The sequence below is a fragment of the Maylandia zebra genome, linkage group LG10 (genome assembly GCF_041146795.1).
Source record: "Maylandia zebra isolate NMK-2024a linkage group LG10, Mzebra_GT3a, whole genome shotgun sequence".
Taxonomy (NCBI): Eukaryota; Metazoa; Chordata; class Actinopteri; order Cichliformes; family Cichlidae; genus Maylandia; species Maylandia zebra.
This window is the reverse complement of record NC_135176.1, coordinates 14,734,942-14,756,665: the sequence shown is the minus strand read 5'-3', so window position 1 is coordinate 14,756,665 and position 21,724 is coordinate 14,734,942. Positions and strand designations below refer to the sequence as shown.

The following is a 21,724-nucleotide window of genomic DNA, read 5'->3' as shown; positions in this document are numbered from 1 at the left end:
ACATATTTGACAACTTGTAAATTTTCAATAAAAATGTCCATGCGACAGGTTGTTGCAAGGCAACATGTGATCATGATATACCCTTCATAATAAAGGTTTTGTTGATAGATGTTACTTTAGAGAAATTAAAATCATATGATGGTTTTGTATGGTGTTACAGGTGCATAAATGCTACAAATGGGTCAATTTTGCCTATTGGTAGGTGGTTACTAGGCAATGTGATGACATCATAATATCTGATATAGATAAGAACCTTCACGGGCCTAAGAAGTACCTGTGTGCCAAGTTGCTCAACTCCAACTGTGTATAGAGGAGTTGGCAGGCAAACAAATAGACAGTGACTTATGTATTACAGGAAAATGCTAGCGGAACAATTCTCAGAAAGTGCACAACTTGCTGCATTAAATTTAAGATGACACTAGTGTGTTTAAATTCACATACTGGATGTATGCAGAGTACATTGTGAACTACATGGTCTCTCTTGGAAATGAGATTTTTAATCTCAATGAAATTTTTACCTGGATAAATAAATAAAGGACTAACATGGAAGTGCTGTGATCCAAACTTTTAAACTCTGTGTACACATGATACTATCAGCGTTAAGCACCACAGCCTAAATAGCTCTGGACACGGAGCTTGCAATCATTCATCCACAAATATCATCAATTTTCAAAACTTCTGCATGTGTTTTCGGACTATAAATATCAAGAAGTTGGGCAAATGTCACAAACATCTTGTTGAGAAAGAAAAATCCTCGAAGAATTAAAAAAAAAAACATTTACGTGGAGCTTCAAGAGGTTTCATGCAATTTGAAGAAAAACTGCAAACAAAAAGATCTTATTCAAACATTATTTAAATCATTTTGGTTACATTTTAGCATAGCAAGGGTCCATTGTTCCACTGTAGGCAGATACACTATATGGGCAAAAATATTGATATAAAAGTATAAAGTGTAAGAAGTAAAGTGGGTAAAAGTCACCAATGATCTGCTGGTTCAATAACTTCAGAGCTCCAAATCTCTTCTGGGTTTAACATCAGCACAAACACTGTGTGCCGGGAGCTTCATGACACGCGCCTTCATGGCCTAGCTGCTCCTGTAGGGTTCATGTGTAGATTTCCCAGTACTTTTGTCCATATAGTGTATTACATAGGCAGTAAAAAAGAGATCTCAGTCAACCCAAGAACATCTTAGCGATTCATACCACCACCTGATTTACTTTAATGAGCTGTGTTTGAGTCAAAATTATGCTGCAGCGTCCAATTGTAAAAGAAAAGGAAACTTTTTTCCTTCTACCGGTAATTTGTGGAAAATGTATCCTTAATATTTATTTTGTCAGTCCAACCATTTTTTTAAAATCAGCTGTTAAAAAAAACATGCAAATAGACAAGTAGACAAACATCAGATTTGTAAATTTTGACACGAATACATGCATTCCTTTTTATTCACAAAACCAGTCCAATTTTCTAAACAAATACAAAGATTGGTTATTTTTAAAAGCTGTAGCTACCCAGCAACATAACTAAATCATAAAAATATGACAAATAAACAAATAAATTTTAAAAAAAATGCTTGTCCCAGTGCTTTCAGTAGGGTAGACTCAGAGCAAGTGCTGTCTCTTAGTGCTTTTGCCCTGAGCAGTATTGGCACATGCTCAGTAGGGCCACAGTAACAAGGCTGCCAGTTTCACTAAAGGAACAGTTTGGAAATGCAGAGGAGGGCTGATTGAGGAGATTACAGTAGTGACGGCTCTGGCGAACAACATCTTCAAGCCAGCGAAGAATCTCAGGTGATCTGCCCATTAACATGACTTTTTTTTCTTTCTTTTTTTTTAAAAGTTTCATTACAATCCAAAATGGACAGCACCACAATTTGAAACATTTTCTTGACTGTCAAAGGACAACCACTTAAATCTTTCTGGAAAGTAAAATGAAATCATAAAGAAGACGAGGGCTTTGAGTAACATAATGGTGAAGAATTACAATAATGTTTACCATTAGCCACTAGTTTTTAAAATATAGCTGTAAATTTACATTCTCTACACAAGTACTTTATCTTTCCACACATGAACAACATTAACACCAAACACAGAAATTAGTTGATTGTCCACACTCAGTCCGTCATTTCTGTTTCTGGCAATGAGCAGTTCCATGTTTAAGCGACAGAAAAAACCTGCTGGGATAAGGACAAAAGGTACCAAAATGGAAACATAGAAAAGGGAATGAAAGTTGCCATAGATGCTTTTCTTTACGTTTTCATTTTTGGTTCAAGGAATAAGTAGGTGCATCCATTATCCGGCTGATTTTTTTCCTCTTTTTTTCTGCTTTTATTAGTTTAGTTTTTTTGTTTTTTGTTGGGGTTTTTTCTATAATTTTATTTGTTGCTAGCTTGTTTATTAGCCAGTGTCTGTTCCGGAGACAATCCAGGAGTTGGCATTGCACTTCATGGCAGAGCTTTGGGTAGGGAGCGGAGGAAGAGGAGGAGTCCTACTGGAACCACCGGAACGCCGCTCCTGTAGGAAGCATCACCTTCTTGGAGAAACAGAAGACAAAGAGGGAGGAAAAAGGGGGGAAGGGGATGGGAGAGGAGAGGAGCAGATAGGGGAAGAGCAGAGAGAAGATGCGGGTGTAGTTGTTAATGAAAAGCAACACATTCTATTTGGCATTGCAAAGATAATGTCAAGTCCACCACTTAACTGCTAAACATTTTTCGAAACTTGAAAATCGAGGCGTGTCTAATGTTTCCCTCCAGTTAACAGAGAGTTCCTCTGCCTCATTTTTGGGCACCAACCAGTGATTAGTTAATGAAACAGTGATTGCTTAATGCATGAAGTAAAATTGTTTGCTACCAGAGGCCATAGTGTGACAACTTGTTGAGATTCAATTAGCAATCTCACACCAGTCATACAAAAGACGAGGACAAAAAACAAAAAACTTGAGATGAAGGTGAAGTATTTCCAATTGACAATCGACTGGAATGATTAATGTAAATTAAGTTTAGCAGCTAATCAGTCGTCCACCACTTCCATCCCCCACCCCTGGATGACTAGGTCTGAAATCTTCACATCTTTATCCTCGGCAGCACCACAGGAACAGGCTTCAGTCCTGGCTTCACACAAAACCCAATATGCCACATTTATTATTTAGCCACCACACGCGTTGCTCTCCCACACCATCATCAATGATGATGCCGTTTCCCGTCTCCCCCACCCCTTCACTCTCTCTCTCGCTCGCTGTGGTTATCTGTGTGCCTGATTGAACTGAGCAGGAGTGGCACACATGCATGCAGCTGCAGGGCTCAGCAGCAGCCTGCCAGTCGGGAGATAGAGAGCAGCTCGGGTCCCTGGAGCCGCAGCACGGCTGGCGTCCTGTAAAGTGCAACTCGATTCTGCAGCACGGATTCTTCCTTTAGGCCGGCTCTGCCTGGAGCGAGGCAGGAGGAGCTCGGGAAACATTTATGCACCCACACACACTCTCGCACCGAACCAATATGTATTCAAGTACAGTCACACACCTCCACACACAGCGGCACGTTAACCGACACTCACAATACACCCCCGAAATCGCACCAAACAGCGAGACCGTTGAACTAAAATTCTCATAAACGCTGGATTCATTTCCACTTCTCCATCAGTACTCAACAGCAGAAGGTTTCATAAGGAATCATGCATACTGCGAGTGCAAACACAAAAACACACGTGCTCGTGATGACACGGAAAAGTAAACAAAAAATGCACTAAGGGTGTGTACCGGCCTCATATTTATAGTTCCCCTCAGAACAATTTTTTTCGATTCTAATGAAATTCAAATTTAAAAATTATTTGTAACCTGAACATAATCAGACTTGATTTTTTTTTCCGGTAAACTGTTGTGCAGCTCTTTTTCACAGCTGCAGTGAAATTACAAGTTTTTCAACAAAGGCAGCTCGGCAGCAAATGGCCCATTAGTTCAAGAAGCTTGTTTGAAACCAGAAACAATGCCAGCTCTAATTACTTTTCAGGCCCACTTAAACCATTCCTCTACCCTTGAATCAGCAGTACAGTGTTCTTTTGACTGCTATTGTTCATATCTGGACATGAAACTGAATGACAGCAGGGTTCGTGCTCCACAGGTTTCGTGTACTTTCATTTTGAAAGTTAACTCCCGCTGACAAAAATAAAACACTTTTGCTTGGGTAAAAAGAATTCAAACAAGGTAATTATTCTGGTGGTCCCAGCCAAATATAACCCACACTGTGCTTTATTTGTGATGTTGACTCAAACAGGAATAATCTGACAGAATATTACGGCGCTGCTCGTAGCTCTGCCTCTCAACGTCTCATCTTCTCATGTTTACGGATGCAGGTTTGAATTGGGTATAGCCTAAATTTTCCCTACAGCTTTCAGTTGATCCTGTCAGCAAATCCTTTTTGGCTCAAATGAATATTAATACAATCCACAAACCCAGAGGTTAACAGCCAATGTACATCTAAGATGATTTGATGATCCGTGTGTTAAAGTGTGCTAGCCTCTCATCCATCTCTGTGATGACCTTTCTGTGGTGGTACTCAGCTGTTAAGAAGACAGACAGAGGACACAGCAACATCTGGAACTGTCGCAGATGTCAAAAATCTGGTAGGGGCTAGACTGACCATGACGTAATGTGTGCGGAGGGAAAAACAACACATCCCTCGACCGAACTGTAAACGCCGTTTTTCCTCATTATTAAACATGTGCAATCAATGGAAAAATGGCAGCGTTTCAGGAATAGAAACCCCCTTTTTCACCAACACTGATTGCAAAGGTTCAAACAGATGGGATCTGTGGGTGTGAAGTGGCCAATCACTAAAAATCGATGGATGTGTTTTTTCGAACAATGCATGCACATTTGTCTTACCGGTGTGGACTATACCACAAAAGTCAAATGAAATTAATGTTTTTTTTAAGAGAGCTCAGGTTACGCTGCTTATTGTTATCTGTTACTGATCCCCGGAAACCAGTTTAACCTATCATGAAATCATGTTTTGGCCCCAGGGCACCGGTGAATGTTCTGGCTATTGTTCTCATTGCTTTATCATCAACAGTTTTCACTACTTTTTCACAGACACCCACAAAAAAAAAAAAAGGAACGAAACACAAAGCATCTCTGCACACAATTGCACATGTGGGATGTTGCAGCGTCTGTAGCTCACAACGACCAGAAAAGAAAAGAACCTTTAAAACAACTGAGTCAAAAACCGCGAATGACCTCCAGCTGGCATAAAGATTCACTGTTTGTCTGGCTGAGGCGATGATGCATTTTCCTAAGCAAGCGCTCTCTTCCAAGAGTCGATTGTGATTGATTGTAAATACATTTGATACGATTCCTCTTACTTGACCACTAAACACATCTCGCAGCCAGGACCGGAGTAATTACACAAACACAATCTGATCTATCAACCCAAAGGCCTTGAATTTATTATTTATTATTAAACCATACACATGCACTGACATAATCAGTTGTTGTCTTCATTGATTTGTCTGCTGATTATCATCTCAGTTACTTATTAATTGTATAATGTGACCAAAGTCTTCTTCAGACATGGAATATGGAGTTGCTAACTTCAGTTAAACTGTTATTCTGTCATTTTAATAGTTAATTTTGTTTTATTAGCGATGCCTTCAAAGACACTTTACTAGAGTTCAGTAAACACATCAAACCTTTACTGAGGATTGCAGTTTAACTGTAGCTAACAGCTGTGTGCTCTGTGACTACACAGTGTCATATGTATTATTAGATCCTCATCCATCCTGCCTCCATGTCTGGGGCAGACTAATTTATCAAATATTTTCTCAGGTTTGTGCTACATATGAAAATGTGCACCACTCTCATGGTTGGATCCTGCAAGTATGTAAAAAAGCCCAGGGGACTCCCGCAAACTGACTGTCTCCTGTCCCGTCTTCATTTTGGTAAAGATGTTGCCCTAAAGGTTGTGTTTTACAGATATGTCACTTTAACAGATGTGAAACTACTAAAGCACAACGTCTGGGGGGCAAACTTCAAATAGTTGTAATGTATGCCAACTGAAGGCATGCTGCTTGGGGCATCCTCCAAAACAATCATGTCTCGTAGTAAGCCGAGCAGCTCATGAGGTGGCGCAGGAGAGATTTGCAGATACCACGATTTATATCTTAATCTTGTGCGTGAATCCTTTGATGCAGTTCACACCTGTGGTTTGTTGAAAATGATATGTAAATGTTACCCGGTCCAAAGTACCGTGGTTAAATTGCCTTTTGTTGCAAAATAGGTGCAGATTACTTTTCTACTCATCATCTAACGTTTGACTTCAACGTTCATCTTAACTTTAACCCATCAGACCCACGGCCATTAATCCCAGATCAAAAGACACATGGACATCTATCTTAAAGCTGCGTTTAAACTGAAAGATTTTTAGAGGCCTCTACGTATTGTAGCTCTTTCAACAGTGTTTCTAAACAATAATATTCATCTGTTCGACACCTGAAGATTTTGTTGTGTTGTTGTGTATAACATATATGTCTTAAAATTGTTTTAACCAGCCAGCATTTACTTTAAAAATATTTAACACTACTGTATTTAAATTTCTGAGCTGGACATTGATGTAAGCAAGGCAACATTACCTCTATTACTACGGGCCCTTCGGAGATATCAGCCATGGCTAATTTACATTTACAGTCGACTACAACCACAGAAGTACTGATCATTCATCGCGAGTTAGACCAAATATTAGACAAACATCAAGTTATAAAGTGTCAGATTTTTTTCTGTATGCGATGTGCACAATTTCAACAATATTTATAGAGATCTGACTGCAAAACCATCAATTTAGACGTCCGTCCTCTGTAGCCCGACCAGACATCTCTATTGTTTTTTTTAGACTGATTATAGCAATGGATGCACACAATACTACGCCGCATTGATTAAATCTACCTTTTATATCTTATATTAAAAGAATACTCAGTGGGAAATGCTACAGCAGAAGCAATATTATAGATTGACTTAATAAAATGTTAAATACAGCCTACAAGGCAATCAGACCATTTTTTTTAAGTATGAAAGAAGCCAGCCTATTGGTTGGGTTATTGCCCTTTAGTCAGTCAGGTAGTTGTATTGTGAAGTTAAAGTGAAAGAGAATGCTGCAGTTCAGGGAAAATAAATGTGGCTTAAAGTTGCAGTAACTGGGATATTCTGTGAAATTCAAGATTTTTTTTTTTGCCCCCCGGGGCCTCATGGGTCCTTTTCGCTTATAGCAGCAGTGAGTACGACACCTTGGCTGCCTGAAAACCTCGTCTCTCTCGTTGTACCTAACTCTCCCTTGACTGTCCACTCTGACTTGTCCCTCTGCCCGCCCAGCAACTTGCCCACACACCCATGTGTCTCTGTGTCAGTCTGCATGCCTGTCACTTTGTGTGAGTCGCTGCTGTCCTGCCTGCCTGATGTACAGTGTCTGGGAGCCAGGAAAGACCATGAGGGAATATGCTACTCCCATATCAGCGTCTGATACTGGCAAAGTGGCTCCCAATGGAAAACACTTGTATGTTTAGGTGTTAGCTGCATCTGAAGCACACAACCACTGAATTTCATAACAGAACAGGCTCTTCTATGAGTAGACAAAAACAACAACATAAAAAACAGCTGGTCTTATCTTTTAAGTAGTCCCGACACTCCAGTACAGTACATCCCAAGCACACAATGACATTCAAGTAAAAACAAAGTACACTTCCTAACCCCGGCTTTCCTTTTACTTTTTTTATGCCAAACAGCATCGCTGAGACTTACATCACTTGAGGGTATTCAGACATAGCACAGAAAGGAACTGCCTTCCCACTTATTTCTATCAAATGTAACATTCCCAGAATAAATCCAGACACCTTCAGCCAGTGAGCTATGAGGTGGCAAAGGCCTCAGCATACTGACTCCCCCTCACTTGCCAATTTTACGCTCCTCTTTGAGCTGCCATGAGCTTTCAATGGAAACCGTCAACACCCTTAAAATAAGCACACTGCTGCTGGACTGCACTTGTGTACCGACGTGTATACGCTCATAGGCTCGGTACAAACACGAGAAGTAAAACCTTTCAATGCAAATTCAGGGAAGCGAAGCCAGGATATTTCTGCCAGTCTTTTCTAGCTGCAGCTGCGCGCACACATAGACGAGCTGAAAAAACAGTCAAAACCATCTGATAAACTGACCGCGCAACGTGTTAAATAAGACATAATGCTCCTTTAGAAACTGTGCGCCGAGTATTAAAGCCACAGCAGACGGGGATGTGCTGCACTATCTTTGATTGGAAGGAAATGTGACACTTAGGGGCTGTCTGAGCTACAGCTAAGGCTCACTGCAGCTCACTGTGGACTGTGAAAGCCAGGAGGATCTTCTGTTCTGGCGCAGGTGCTTCCCAAGTTGCCCTGAATATGCATTAATGGAAAGTAGGAAGTTCTCTTCTAAAGCCCGTGTTTAAAAACTAAATAAATACTGCGTGAAGCACATTTTCACAGCATCTAGGCGGTACAGACATTAGTGAATTACGCTGAGTCTCTGCTCTTTCTTCTGACATGATTTCCCCTTCGTGAATCTCAGTCTCAGAGTGTGATGTACTGATGACATCACACTCTGACAGTGCAGTTCGGGCTTTGATCTGTGTCATCTGCAGGCTTAAGAACAAAGACAGACAAAAATGAAACTTTTGTAGTACTGGCAGAGCTCTGCTCCAAGGGAAAAGATATCAAATAACATTCAGGGTAAAGGCGTAACAGCTCACGGACCTCTTTGAATTAATAAGACCACTAGGTTTATAAAGCAGCATCAGAGGGATTACCTAAAAAAAATGTGAGTTTGTTAGACTGCCAGTCACCTTATCATGAACGTTTCCCACCTTTTCCCAAATGTAGCCTTGCTGCATCTGTGGATCTGCAGGAATATTCACACATCCAAGGAGGCACTGCAGCATTGTTCAACAGAAGTCAGACTTCATCTGTTGCACAACAACAAAGCACTTGTTGTTCTATTTAATATCTGATGTACCGGCCAACTTTATTGTGGCATATTCAGTGAAGTGAAAAGTGACAACATTTCATGTTTACTCCAGCTACTAATGGATTAGGTCAGGCAATGCTTGACTTTGAAAGCACACGGCGTGCTCTGGTCAACTACGCTGCTCTGCAGATGCTATCGTGAGATGATGTAATAGGAGACGCTGACAATATTCATTATTCTTGTATTGCTGTATTATTTTTCACATTTAATTAAGCGGCAATAAAAGATTAGCCTCCCCATATCTGGTCAGAAAAAACAGGGGAAACAGTTTGACAGGGTTATTAAATAAATTAGTTGCAAGTAATTACTGAAGTCAGTGCGATTCTACTTAAAGCTTTGACAGGTTTATGTGAGGTGGTCACTAGGAACATCAGCGGGCTGCGCCCTTCCAAACAACACGACTTCCGTCAACTACCGTGATTATTCCAATCCCCTCGGGTTTGGCATCCGCGGTGTGAACAACTGGTGTTAGGCTAACTGCCATGACAACATCAATTGCAAATCATAAATTAAAATTAAATCCTTTTCTCTAAGAGACATTGAGCCGCACCACCTACATAGCAAGCTGACACATTTCACCATTTTCGGTGAATCATCGACAAAGACAAATGGATCTTCTCATCAATTTGAATCTGAACAATGCGAGAGGCAAAAGCAAAATGATAATATTCATACAGATCAGTCTGATTTTCAGCATCAGGGAACATCTGGCTGTTTTCCCCTAACAATGGTCGTGTCTGACCAGGTTAGTTTCACACTTTCATCTCACGGAAGGGCCAGTAATAAGTTATGGCGTGTTTGTAAAAGGTTTTTACTCCATTAGCATTTCTGTAAACTTTTTAATGTTGCCAGTTATTTTTCTTTTTTACATTTATTTACACGCTGCATAAAAACTATTGCCAAGGATGCTGTCAAACTACAAATTCCAGCTCCAAGTCAGTCAAACCAGGCACAACCTCCACTCTGACAGAATCAGTTAGTCCTCTAAGGATAAATAAGATCAAATCAATGCTGAGTCACTATTCTTTAAAATTACACATACAGTAGAAGCCCTTTTTCAGTCTGACGTGCTGACGAGCATTGCAATGGATAGGATTTGGGGAGGTTTCCACCTTGTTATGGACGAACTCTTCTGATCTTCTTCTTCTCTCCTTTTTTTTTTTAGGTATTTCTATATCATGGCTATAATAAAAAGCACTTGGTTAGACTGAGCTCATTAGACAGAGACAGCATTACTGGCTGTGATGCCCTGAAATAGGAAATAAGTAGTAGTAGTACCTCTCTGTGCAGACTTAAGGGGGAAGAATGAAGAAAAAAAAGATTCATGAGTTCATCCTTTGCTTTAGACAGACAAAATTAGGGCCACACAATCAATCCAATTGTAATCTTGATCACAGTTCTGTCTTCCCACCATTCAATGAGCGTGACTGAGCAATATTATCAGCGCTCAACACGTGCCAATCACAGATGTTCCCTGCACCACGTCGCTTGAAGTTACCTGGACTAGTCTGGACGAGTAGCAGTGCACGAAAACAGATAAACAACAGGGAAAAAACCTCAAACGTCCAGCAGGCCGTTTTCTGGAAATCCTTTTGGGTTTAGCGAAAGTGATGTTTACTAGGAAGAAATCACATGCACAGAGCGCTGTGTGTCTGCCCCATAAAGAAACACAACAAACTTATTGAAGCGCCTGAGAAGCCACCACAAACTGCAGCGTTTAATGCATATAATTAAAACCAAGAAAAACAACGTATTGTTGCTGCTAACATAAATCGTATAGCATCAGTTCAGATGTCTGTGAAAGGCAACCGCAACGATGTGTCAACATATCCAGCTCACGGAGATGCACTGAAATCACCAAATGTCTGACTTTGGCCATAGATGTGTGTCCACTAAACACAGTCAGTAACGACTGTTTCCAGAAAATGATCAAGATACTGGACAAAAGTTACATTACCCCCTCGTGCAATTATTTCAAAGTGGTAATAAACGCACTGTATGCAAAAGTTTAATTCACATCCATCATATAGGAACAATGAATGTAGTGCAAGACTTTAAATTATTTGTCAGTAAAGACATTTTAAAGAATACTAAAGCACAGTTTATGAATGTAGTACAATGTAAAGATGATGTTAATAGAATTTGATTCTATGCACTTTTTTATATATATATTTTTATATATTACTTATACATTATAATGTTGGTTGCTTAGCAAGACATAATCTTAAAGGGCTAAAGAGCTATATTAACCTACATTAATCAAGCTAAACTAAGCTAATCCCTTTCTAACGTCACATTAAAGTGTACACACAAGCTAAAAAATGTCTGCATTACTCAAAGTGTCCAGTGAACATGCTATCAAGTTTGACTTTGGATGGTCAAAGTCAGAATGTGGAGACTGAACACCTTTAGCCTGCTAGGATGAGGTCAAGCTGTCACCTTCAATCAACATCAGAAAGCGAAAGTGGTAAAGCTAAAACCAGTTGGAATCATAGATCCAGTTTGTGTCAATTACACCAGCGGCCTCTCCGCTGGTTCACAGGGTTACATATCTGTCAATTCATTATGTAACGGCAAAGCGACACTATTAGGCATTGATCGCAAAAGTTTATTTCCTTTGAGATGGAACATCTGCTCAGATGGATTTCATGATTGGTCATTCTGTCACTGCAGCCAGAGTTAGTTAGGCCGCTGAGTGTGACGGCGGAAGCAGACAGGAAGTTCAGAGTGCCATTTAGATGAACAGGAGTGTCACAGGAGAGAAGGACAGTGGCGGCGAAGGACAGTGGCGGGGGGAGGAGATGGGGGTTAGGTGGGGGTGCATGTGCCACGCTGACACCTGGTGCTCCAGATGACAGCTCTGTAGCCAGATGGACCTTGTTACATGTGTACACATACGCAAAAATGCCCACACATGTATGCTTACATGCATACTGTACACATATTCACAATTACTTCCACTCTGCCTCCACACACACCATTTTATTTGCATTTCCTGGCAGTTAAACAGAGGAACACACAAGGCAGTTTTATATGGGATCAAATCCAAAGTGCTCTAGTAAAGGGAACTACATTAAGTCGCATCATTTTAAAATGACATGCTTGTTTTTTAGCCGGTGAATCAGTCTTCCAGTAAAGAAATGTGGACACAGCGCTTGTTAGTTATGGTGAACAGATTAAAGACACCCCATGGCATGAACTTACCCACCGCACTCTTCACCACCTGTCATTTTCCTGCTTGTGGAGCCATCACCCCACCAAAAAGCCTCCCTGTACTAGCCACATTAAAGGGCAAGGACATTCAGGTATGAATCTCATTTGTGCCTTCCAGTGTGATTCTCAGATTTGTTTGTAAAGTTTAAAAGTCTTTGTGGCAACTTTTACAAAGGTTTTGGGATTTTCCCTGCTAACTTCCCAGCTACAAATCTTAAAGCCAATAATTACAACTGTGTGGCTCATATTTCTTTACCTTTACAGATAATGAATGGTAAATGCATCCAAATAGCTTTTTAGTGACCTTTTGCATCAGAAGGGCCTCCTAAAGCAATGGCACATCATAACAAACACTGTCTTACCTCCAGAGCAGCAGAGGGCTTCTTCTTCAGTTCCTCACATTTGCGAAACTTGCAGATCTGGTGGCCCGTTTTTCGATTCCGGCAGCTGCTGCACTGCTCACAATTAATCCGCCGTCGGCAAGGTGGGCACATCCCACAACGTTTTCGCTTCTTTTTACCAGAGTTGATAGCAGAGGCCAGCTCGCTCTGCACTGGGTACTCGGCCAGGCCGGCCATGTGCAGCGCGCTGTCCGCCAGAAACACTCCAGCCGGCGTCATGATGAAAAGCCCCGGGTTGAAGGGGAAGCCACCCCCTACTCCATATGGGAAGTCAACAGGACCACCTACGGCGTCCGTGACAGACGTACCCTCCAAATCGCTAGCCCCCGAGCCTGCGTCTCCACCGCCAACTCCCACTCCCATTCCCCCAGGCAGGAGCATGTGCTCCATACCGGCTCGCTTTAGCAGTGCTGCTGCCTGGGCAAAGTGCAGCAGGCCATTCTGTCCTTCCAGAACCTGTTCTAGGGTTCGGTCCAACTTGGCTGCTGTCAGTGCAGAGACAGTGGGTTGGGGCTGCGGGGTGGGCTGAGGCTTGGCCGGGTGGCTCTTAGTCTCACTATTGTCTGTGTGTCCATTGGTGGTGGCAGAGGAGACTGCTGTATACTGGGAGAGGGTGCGGGAGTTCTTAAGGCTCTTACTGAGGGGCTCACTGATGATGCCACTGCGGTTTCGGCGCTCTATAACAGGAGAGTCCTGTTTGCAGCTACTCCGCTCCAGGTCCTCTGTCTGGCCACCCGCCGATAGCCCGCTAGACATGGTCCAGAACGTATGTGCCTGGGTTGGGGGTGAGGGTGGAAAGGGGGCAGGGGTGAGTAAGGAGGGACCTTTCCTCGGTCCGTTCTGTGCCCCAGTGAGAGCGGTACCTCACCTCGATGGAGCAGTCAGCCAGGCGACGACAGGCAGGCCTCGAAGCCCTCTGTCCCCACTACTGCTCAGCCCTCATCCACGCTCTTCCATGAGCCATCTGGAAACTTTAGACAGGGAGAGAAATGTGTACGTTATGCATTGATGATCACTTCTCCGAAACACAAATCAACTCAAAAGTACAAAGAACCAGTATGTTGGGAGGGAAACAATATTGACATAACAGCACCTTACACTTCATTTCATATCAACTGTTTCTTTTTCACTGTAAGACTTCAGTTCATTTGATCAATCACCGCGCTTTTCCTTTTGTCTGATTTGCATCTCTTCAAATCCTAGATGTTGCACTGTTCACCAGCTAGAAGCTAAGTGTGTTTCTCAGTACTGCACTGGGAGTGCACAGAGAATTTCTGCTTTAAAAGACAAAAAAACCCAGCTTCCTTGTGTGGACGAAATGATGTTAACAGAAACCAAAACGGCGGCACTGCAGGCCACACAGCAGAGAAATGAGATGAAACTCAGCATAAAGCTCCTTAAGGAGAACAACAGATTTGAGTGGCTCTTCTCGTTCAGGCTTACTCGTGAACACTTTTAGATTCTTCTGCTCTTTTCGCGTTACAATTTTATATTTAATCATTTGTGCTTTTATTAAAAAATGTTATTGTTACGTTAAAGACATCAGGTTCACACGAGATCAGGTGAAGATCAATAAATTAGAAAATTACCAAACCTCACATCCTGTTCCAGGCCTCGCAAAACATGATAAAAATGCACAAAATTTAACAGGAAAAATTATTTTATTAATGTTGTATAGTGTAATATTGTGCAAATAATTGAATTAATTATTGAAATGTGAACTATTTGTGTTGGTCTTCCAATACTTCTGCTGCTTTGATGCATAGTAATTAGCTTATGAGACAATAAATAACACTTCTAATAATATATAAATAAATGAATACCTGCAGGGATTAAAACTCGGATGAAAAGAGCCAACTCATTTTTAGTTGAGGCAGAAAAAAAGAAAGAAATCACCCATCGAGAGGGACCAAAATTTTGTCTCAGTAAATCAGCTTTAATTCTGATTCTTTTCTTAACAAACTACAAAAATCAAACCTCGCAGTTTTGGGCTGGTGAAGAAACACCGGCTCCCCTGGAGATTCTCTGATTGGTTAGCGACAAAAAGAAATTACAAGGTAGGGAGCCAAATCTTATTGTTATCTCATTATTGTCCAATTAACTTGTGCTAAGAACAGAAATTTCTTTGGTAAACAACACAAATTGCAACTCAAAGGTTCATTATACCTTCTTGTTTTTTCATTCTCACCTTAAATACTCTGAAGACCTTTGAAAATATATGAAAATATACTCAGAATCATCATGTCGTCATCATTGCCTACAGTGGAACGGTGCTCAGGTGAAGTCGACTTGTTGATCTGCATTGGGTGCAACACAATTATTTTATACTTCTCTGTGATTGTTGTCTTTCCAGAATTGATCATTACCTTTGTTATGTAAGTACAGGTGTGTTTAAAGACCAACCTGGCAGTGAAAGTCAAATAGCATGTATTGACCCAATTGCAGTTTAGTCATTTAAGAAAAGACTGGATTTATTGAAACTTACAGCAATTTGGTACAAAATATGGGAGAAAATAAATATCTATGTTATTAGACTTTCTCACACAGCTCAATATCAGGTGTTTCTGCTGATAAAAAAATACGCCAGAAGTCCAGGCTTCTCTCATGACCGTCCTTTTCATCGGAGCATCCCTTCATTTTTGGGGGGTTTTTTGTTGTTAAAGACCAAAACTGTGGAGCAGTAAAATTTGGCAAAGTGTTATTATCAAACGGGCAGGTAAGAGATATGAGGAGGGTCACTCACAGCAGACTACAAAGTGGATGAGTACACATGCATCTAGAAGCTTTTAGTGTAAGACTCCTGTGACTGCTATGAAAAGAGAAAAAAAACTACGCCGCTGTTCTCCTGACCTGTCCGTGTTCACAAACAAGCACACCACCTCCCACAGAAAAGCTGAGGAAATGGCCGGGCAAGTCCTTATAAGGGAAACAAAGGGAAAGGGAGGGGAAGAGGATTGGGGGGGGGGGGGGGGGTGTCTGTGCAGTGTGTGGAAACTGGAAGGCCAGAATTAGTGGGAGGTAAAGCTTCAAAGGCAAGAGCACAGCCCCCACATTCTCACCAGCTCAGGGGGATGTGGCGCCAGCGAACCAGAGCCAGCGCCGCAGCCCCTCAGCCCCATAGTTTCAGTTTCGCCCACTACAGCACTGACCGGGGTCCAGTTTCCCAGAAGCATCCCCTCACTGCCGCTACCTCTGCTCAGCTGTGTGCGAACAGCACGTGAACTCATCAGAGAAGTGCATGGGAGGTTTGTGGCTTTCATGAAATAATGGCACTGAAGAGATAGAAGATAGAGGTCAGTTGTGACTCTTCAGCGAGAACTTAAACGCACGATCCCGAATTAAATATGAACAGCTTATTGTAAAACTGAAGAGTTTCCTGGTTAATCAGGGCTGATCTATTTCAACAGTGCTCTAAATACAGTAAATATGCTAAACGACTTGAGTATCCCACATAATTAATGAACTGGCTCATTTTCAATTGCTGGAATAAATGAGTCCTCGAGCTGAAAATCATTACGCATGAAAATGGCTTCTGATCACTCGTGATGCAACCCAACCAGAACACCAGCTCCAGTAACTGGCCTGTCAATGATACCATTAGTTTGTTGTTTTTTTAAGAAAAGGGAAGTCTTTCAGATAACACATTGGCTGTTTCAAACAGGAGCTCAGTTGTAATAAATATACCACAATTCCTTTCATGAGTACTTCTGACTTGCTTTGCTTAGCACCCCTATCCCCCAACACCCACATACAGTATGTTGATGCTAGAGTCTCAGTAAGCTACTTTCAGCTCCTCCTTTATCACAAGGTGTCACTCTACATATTTGATTTGCCAGATTTTTTATGCTGGACGTCCTTCCCGATTCAACCTCCAAGGGATTTGTGTCTCCTCCAGGGATCTTTTACATTTTATGTGAATGTGTAGACCACTACACTACAGAGCCGCCTTTCAGGAAACGGCTAACGATATTTAATAAGAGGGATTCGTAGGTAAGCATAAGTTGTTTTTGTACTCTAGCTCAAATATCACTTTGACAAGCGTGGCTTTGAGCTAAATCGTCTCCCTCGATGAAGCATGGTTAAAACCACAATTCTAGCTCTGGGTGATGCAAACTTTTGGTATGTCTATGGAAGAATAATCAGTAAAATATGAGTTAAATTATTATAATGGACAACAGCTGTCCTAAGATTTGCAACACAGGAATCAATTATTCAACAAATTTTTAACCGATTCGGATATGATGGCGTGCAATGGCAAAAAAAAGAGAAAAAAAATCGATGACGTTAAGGAAACCAACCCGGAATGACAAACACATGTACGTAGATTTATATTTCACATGTTTAAAGGATGTGTGTTGCCCACCGAGGCACATTTATTACTTTGGTCAACCACATTATCTAAGAAATGACAGCAAGGGCACCTATCTAAAGACTCACACTCATTCTCCTCTGCTGTGTGTGCGTGTGTATGTGTGTGTCTATATGTGTACACATCTGCCTTCCATCTCACTGCCCTATCAGTCACACTCTTTCCATCACCATAAACCCTGAGCATGGCATATAGTCTTTGGCTAATCATCCTCCTCCACTTCCAGCATCATGGCTCTTCAGATCCCCTCACCGCATCATTTACAGAAAAGGTTTATGTCCTCATGTGAACTGTCTGCTGAGCCACAGCTGCATCTTCTACTGAGTAACTACGATACAGCTCAACTTCCTGTGATTTTATTGGCCTGTTGCTGTGATTTACATAATGGACGGCTAGTAGGAATAACCCCTGTTTTTCTTTTCTAAACGAACACGTTTCTGGCACGTTTCAAGCCTAAAAGTAAAGTGTGCGTGTTAGTCCCCATAGGGAAATAGTTCCTCTGCATTTAACCCATTCACCCAGTGAAGCAGTGGGCAGCTGCCAGTGCAGCGCCCAGGGAGCAGTGTGTAGGGACGGTACCTTGCTCAGGGGTACCTCAGGGCAGACGTTCAGTGGAGTCGAACCCCCGACCTTCCGATCATGGGGCCACCACTCTACCTACTGAGCTATCCCTGCCTGTTTCCAGAACAAAATGACCGGGTGTGCGTCAGAAGTTAGTAAAGCTGATCTCTGACTATACAGCTTAGTAGGGATAACCTCCTCTAATGAACATCAAACCACAGATTTATTGATATATACTAAGGTCAAATGTTATCTTTAAGAGGGAATGAATTAAAACTTTACACCACAAGTTTCTGTGACTTGGCATGACCCCTACACTGTAACTGGTGGTAACATATTAACGCCAGAATGAGTCTTATTCCTCCTTTCCAGCTCCTTCAGAATAAAAAAGAGGAGTAAAATGTGGCTTGTCGTCTTCTCGAGTCGCTCTCTTTTTCCTTTTTGTTGTTAATCTATCTTCACGCGACATTCTGCACAGGAATTACGGATAAAGGTGTGAATAAAAATGATCAATAAGGTCCGACAACTACCGGTGTCGCCCCTTTCAGATTAACAGGACAAGCCTCACTGTACATCAGTGTGTTTTTGAGCTGGTTTTGATACACCCTCACTGTTATAGTCAAAACTGAATCACCTTTTTAAGCTCTTCTTGCACAACTGGGGAAGCATACATGAGTGTAGAATAAATTTTGGTTTCAGTGGTCGGTAAATCATTTAGTGCAGCTGACAAAATATTTACTAGCCTGTAAAGGTACGACACGGGGTGCTTAATGTGATTATAAAGGTTGCTGTTTAATCATAAAAGACGGCAAAAATCTGGACATTAATTAGAGCCAGGTGCACGCTTCGTCATCATCGGCCGATCCAGTCTACTGATTTGAACTCTATACTTTTATACTGTAATAAACATGACAGTGTGATACAAAGAGAAGCTGTTGTGCACTGTCACACAGGGCGTCATGTAAAGATGATTTTTTTCTTAATCCAGATATTCCTGATTAACAATCTTCATTAAATTCACAGCTCAGTATCAGTGACCTTAGATTCACAGTCAAACTAAACATGTTCCAGATCAACTGTATTTCTTGCTGAGAAATAGCTAAAAATATCCCTCATGGTTGGGTAATTATGAACCTAGGGCAAGGAAATTATTAGCTTAGCATAATGACTGGAAACAGTGGGCAACTTAGTCCAAAGGTTCAAAAAGTGACCTACTTGCACCTTAAGCTGATGACTTAAAATATTAGTTCTTTTCAAAAAAAAAAGTGGATGTTATCTACCAGGATGATTTTCTAACCAAGAAATAATAAAGATCAATAACATAGGTTCCTTCTCATCAGTAAGTGGCAAAATGACTTTGTGTGTGTGTGTGTGTGTGTGTGTGTGTGTGTGTGTGTGTGTGTGTGTGTGTGTGTGTGTGTGTGTGTGTGTGTGTGTGTGTGTGTGTGTGTGTGAATGATATCAGTCTCCCCATAACTCTTGGCAAGAAAGCAAACAAGTACATTTCTGGAAATGTCAAACTTTTTTTTTCTTCTAGGCCACACATGGTCAGTACAATCCAATCTTACCTGAGGCAAAGCTGCCCATAACACTGTGTCAAAGCGTTGTAAAAGCCATTCAAAAGCCCACATGATGTCAGGTGTATGACTGATCAGCAAAAATCTGGTGCACACAAACCAAGTGGAGTTTTTCAGGTTCTTTTGGAACCTCAAAAAAAAAAAAACTTTCAGGCTTGAAAATCATTTGTGAATGAAGTAGCACTTTAACAGCGCCATAAAAAAGGGAAGACTAGTTGTCAGCACTGCTGTATGAACATAAACAGCTCATTTAACATTCAGATGCTGCTCTCAGCTTGTTACAGCTTAAAACCTGACTGGCTTGTCACCTCAAAGACACAATTTTAAACTGTTTTTCTTCTCCGATTACACACCAGCTGTTGCGAGAGGATACCAAGAGATCCGTGTATATAAATGAAAGCCGGCCCACAAAACAGTGACAGCCAGCTGACTGATGGATGAATGGTTGGCTGGTTCAGTCATTGACCAGTTGGATCAATGGGTGATGGGGGAAAGGAAGAGAGCATTTAGGGCCAGTGTGCGTCTCTCTTTTCCACTATTTCTGGAGCTGCGCCGTGAAATTATCCAGGTGTGAATCTCTACGGCACTTTGCGTCATCCAGTGATCATCCCTGATTTACACATTTAAAAACTGAAGTGAAAAAACAACTAACCTGGAAAAAAAAAAATCACAAAAAGATGACAAAACGAAGCTGTGTGACACTTTCAGGTGCACACGTCCGTGTGTAAATCACGGGATCTGAAGTGGGCTAACTCCTAGGTAAGTTTCCGTCACTGACGTCACTGCTTGCGCACGTGTCAGGTAATCGCGGTGAGCTTTTTGACAGAGGTGGGGGGGGGGGGGGGGGGGGTGATTTCCTGCATGGTTATGAATCATTTGGTCCCCCCACGAACTCCGGAGCAGCTGACTACACCTCCAGACCTCCAGAGAGAAAGCTTAATGCGTTCAAGCGATGCGCGACGCAAATGCACTCCCTCCCTCCCTTACCTCCCCTTTCAGACGCGCTGTCTGCGGACTCTTTATTTGTCCACGGTGAGCTACACACTCTATTTCCCCTACCTCCTGCGTGTGCGCACACGGGCGCACACGCACAAAAAGGCAGGGGGAGTTAGAAAAGCCTGGTGACAATAATTAGACTCAAGGCTTCATCCATTGTCCACAACCTGCTGCGTTTCTATTTTCCCTAATTAGGCAATGCACACAAAAGTTAGAGGAGAAAAACAACCACGCCGCGCACACTGTGACTTCAAATTATTCGCCAGCATATGGAGGACTTGGAGCTGCGATATCATCGGTGGCGGATTGCAGGCGGTGAGGAAGAGAGGAGGAGGGGGGTTGACTGTAAAATCTGCAGGTAGCTCGAGAAACGCTGCCGGGGAACTTTCTAATGATGCCCGGAGAAGAACGGGGGGGTAGGAGATATAAGAATAGTATATGTTTAAAAAAAGAAACAATAGTCTCTTCGGGTCTCAGTGAGAAACTGTGATATTCGTTTTGCGGTTAATGGTTTGAGGTGACTGCTGAATAAAAGTTTCAGTCATAAACTGACAGTCTGATGTCAAATATAAGCGTGACCTGACTCCAGGCATTTCTTTCATTAAGTGTAAACGTCAAGTTTGGCGCGCATCATTAACAGCTGATTCACAATAAACCAGCGGACTTTTTGTTCCGGTGGTGTGGCGATCCGTATCGGCGCTGAGGGCGACTTGTTAAATAAAGACAAATGATGAATCCTGTTGACATTAGCTTCTGGGAGAAGCTTGTAAAACATTTCCATCAACCTATCACATTAAACTCATCAGCTTTTTTCCCTTCATCATTTAATCACTAAACAGATCCAAACAACTGGCTTCTTCCCGGACTCTGTTTGAGCACAGTAGCCTATCTGCGGTACCAGCATATGCTCTGCAGTCACACAGAAGCTCCCAGGTTCACCCTGCTATAACTTGATCCTATGCAAAGATGACATCCCAACTTTCAGCACACTTCAACAAAGTGTGATTCCCCCCTCCATCCAACCCCTCCTCCCTCCTTTTCTATGTATCTGCATATTTGCAAACACGGGCCCATTTTATTCGCACCTACCAAAGCAGATCCGAGCAGAGGGGAGGGCTCCCACAGTCCGAGCGGTCCGTCTCTCAGCCTGCCGTGCAGAATGGTGACAAAAAAAAAAAGAAGAGGGCAGGGGGAGGCAAAAAAGCTTCTTCTCCGAGAACACAATCCTACAGAGTGCCTCTCTGTTAATGGTAAATGTGAAAAGAAAAAAAAATATTCACCGTCAGTTATTTCGGAAAAGCGTACTTTCTCAGAGGCTGAACGCGTGGGTTCCCAGAGCTTTCTCGGTCCTTGCAATCCCACCTCTACATCCCCGCTTGCGGAGAGGAACATGCAAACACATTTCATAGATTTTTGGAGCTTCGCGGAAAAACCGACCTGGACTTTTCGGCGGTGCGCGCACTTCAGCCGAAGCAACAACAAAACGAAAGCGAGGGTTTGGTGTGATTTCAGGACAACTGTGGAGCGAGAGCTGTGTCAAAAATAAATAAACACAGCTGACAGCACCAATCTACGCG

General features: G+C 42.1%; 1 protein-coding gene across 3 annotated transcripts; it reads right to left on the bottom strand.

Moving 5' to 3' along the window:
* Window positions 1-553: 553 nt before the first annotated feature.
* On the bottom strand, window positions 554-21,546 carry cxxc5a (CXXC finger protein 5a). 3 transcript variants are annotated; one of them, XM_004564038.3, is made up of 3 exons: window positions 21,233-21,546; window positions 12,606-13,615; window positions 554-2,529 (listed from the first exon to the last, which is right to left on the bottom strand). In XM_004564038.3, exons 2-3 carry the CDS (start codon window positions 13,398-13,400, stop codon window positions 2,485-2,487), a joined length of 840 nt encoding a protein of 279 aa, XP_004564095.1. In that variant the 5' UTR covers window positions 13,401-13,615; window positions 21,233-21,546; the 3' UTR covers window positions 554-2,484. The 3 variants fall into 3 exon arrangements, with proteins under 3 accessions (XP_004564095.1, XP_023009531.1, XP_012778094.1); XM_023153763.2 differs by having other exon boundaries at window positions 21,237-21,545; XM_012922640.3 differs by having other exon boundaries at window positions 554-2,526; window positions 21,237-21,544.
* Window positions 21,547-21,724: the final 178 nt, after the last annotated feature.

Excerpts from the sequence above, each read along its gene's own strand:
- cxxc5a (XM_004564038.3), bottom strand. The coding sequence starts at position 13,400 with ATGTCTAGCGGGCTATCGGCGGGTGGCCAGACAGAGGACCTGGAGCGG. Across the intron at positions 2,530-12,605 it reads AGCCCTCTGCTGCTCTGGAG|AAGGTGATGCTTCCTACAGG; the intron begins GTAAGACAGTGT and ends TGTTTCTCCAAG.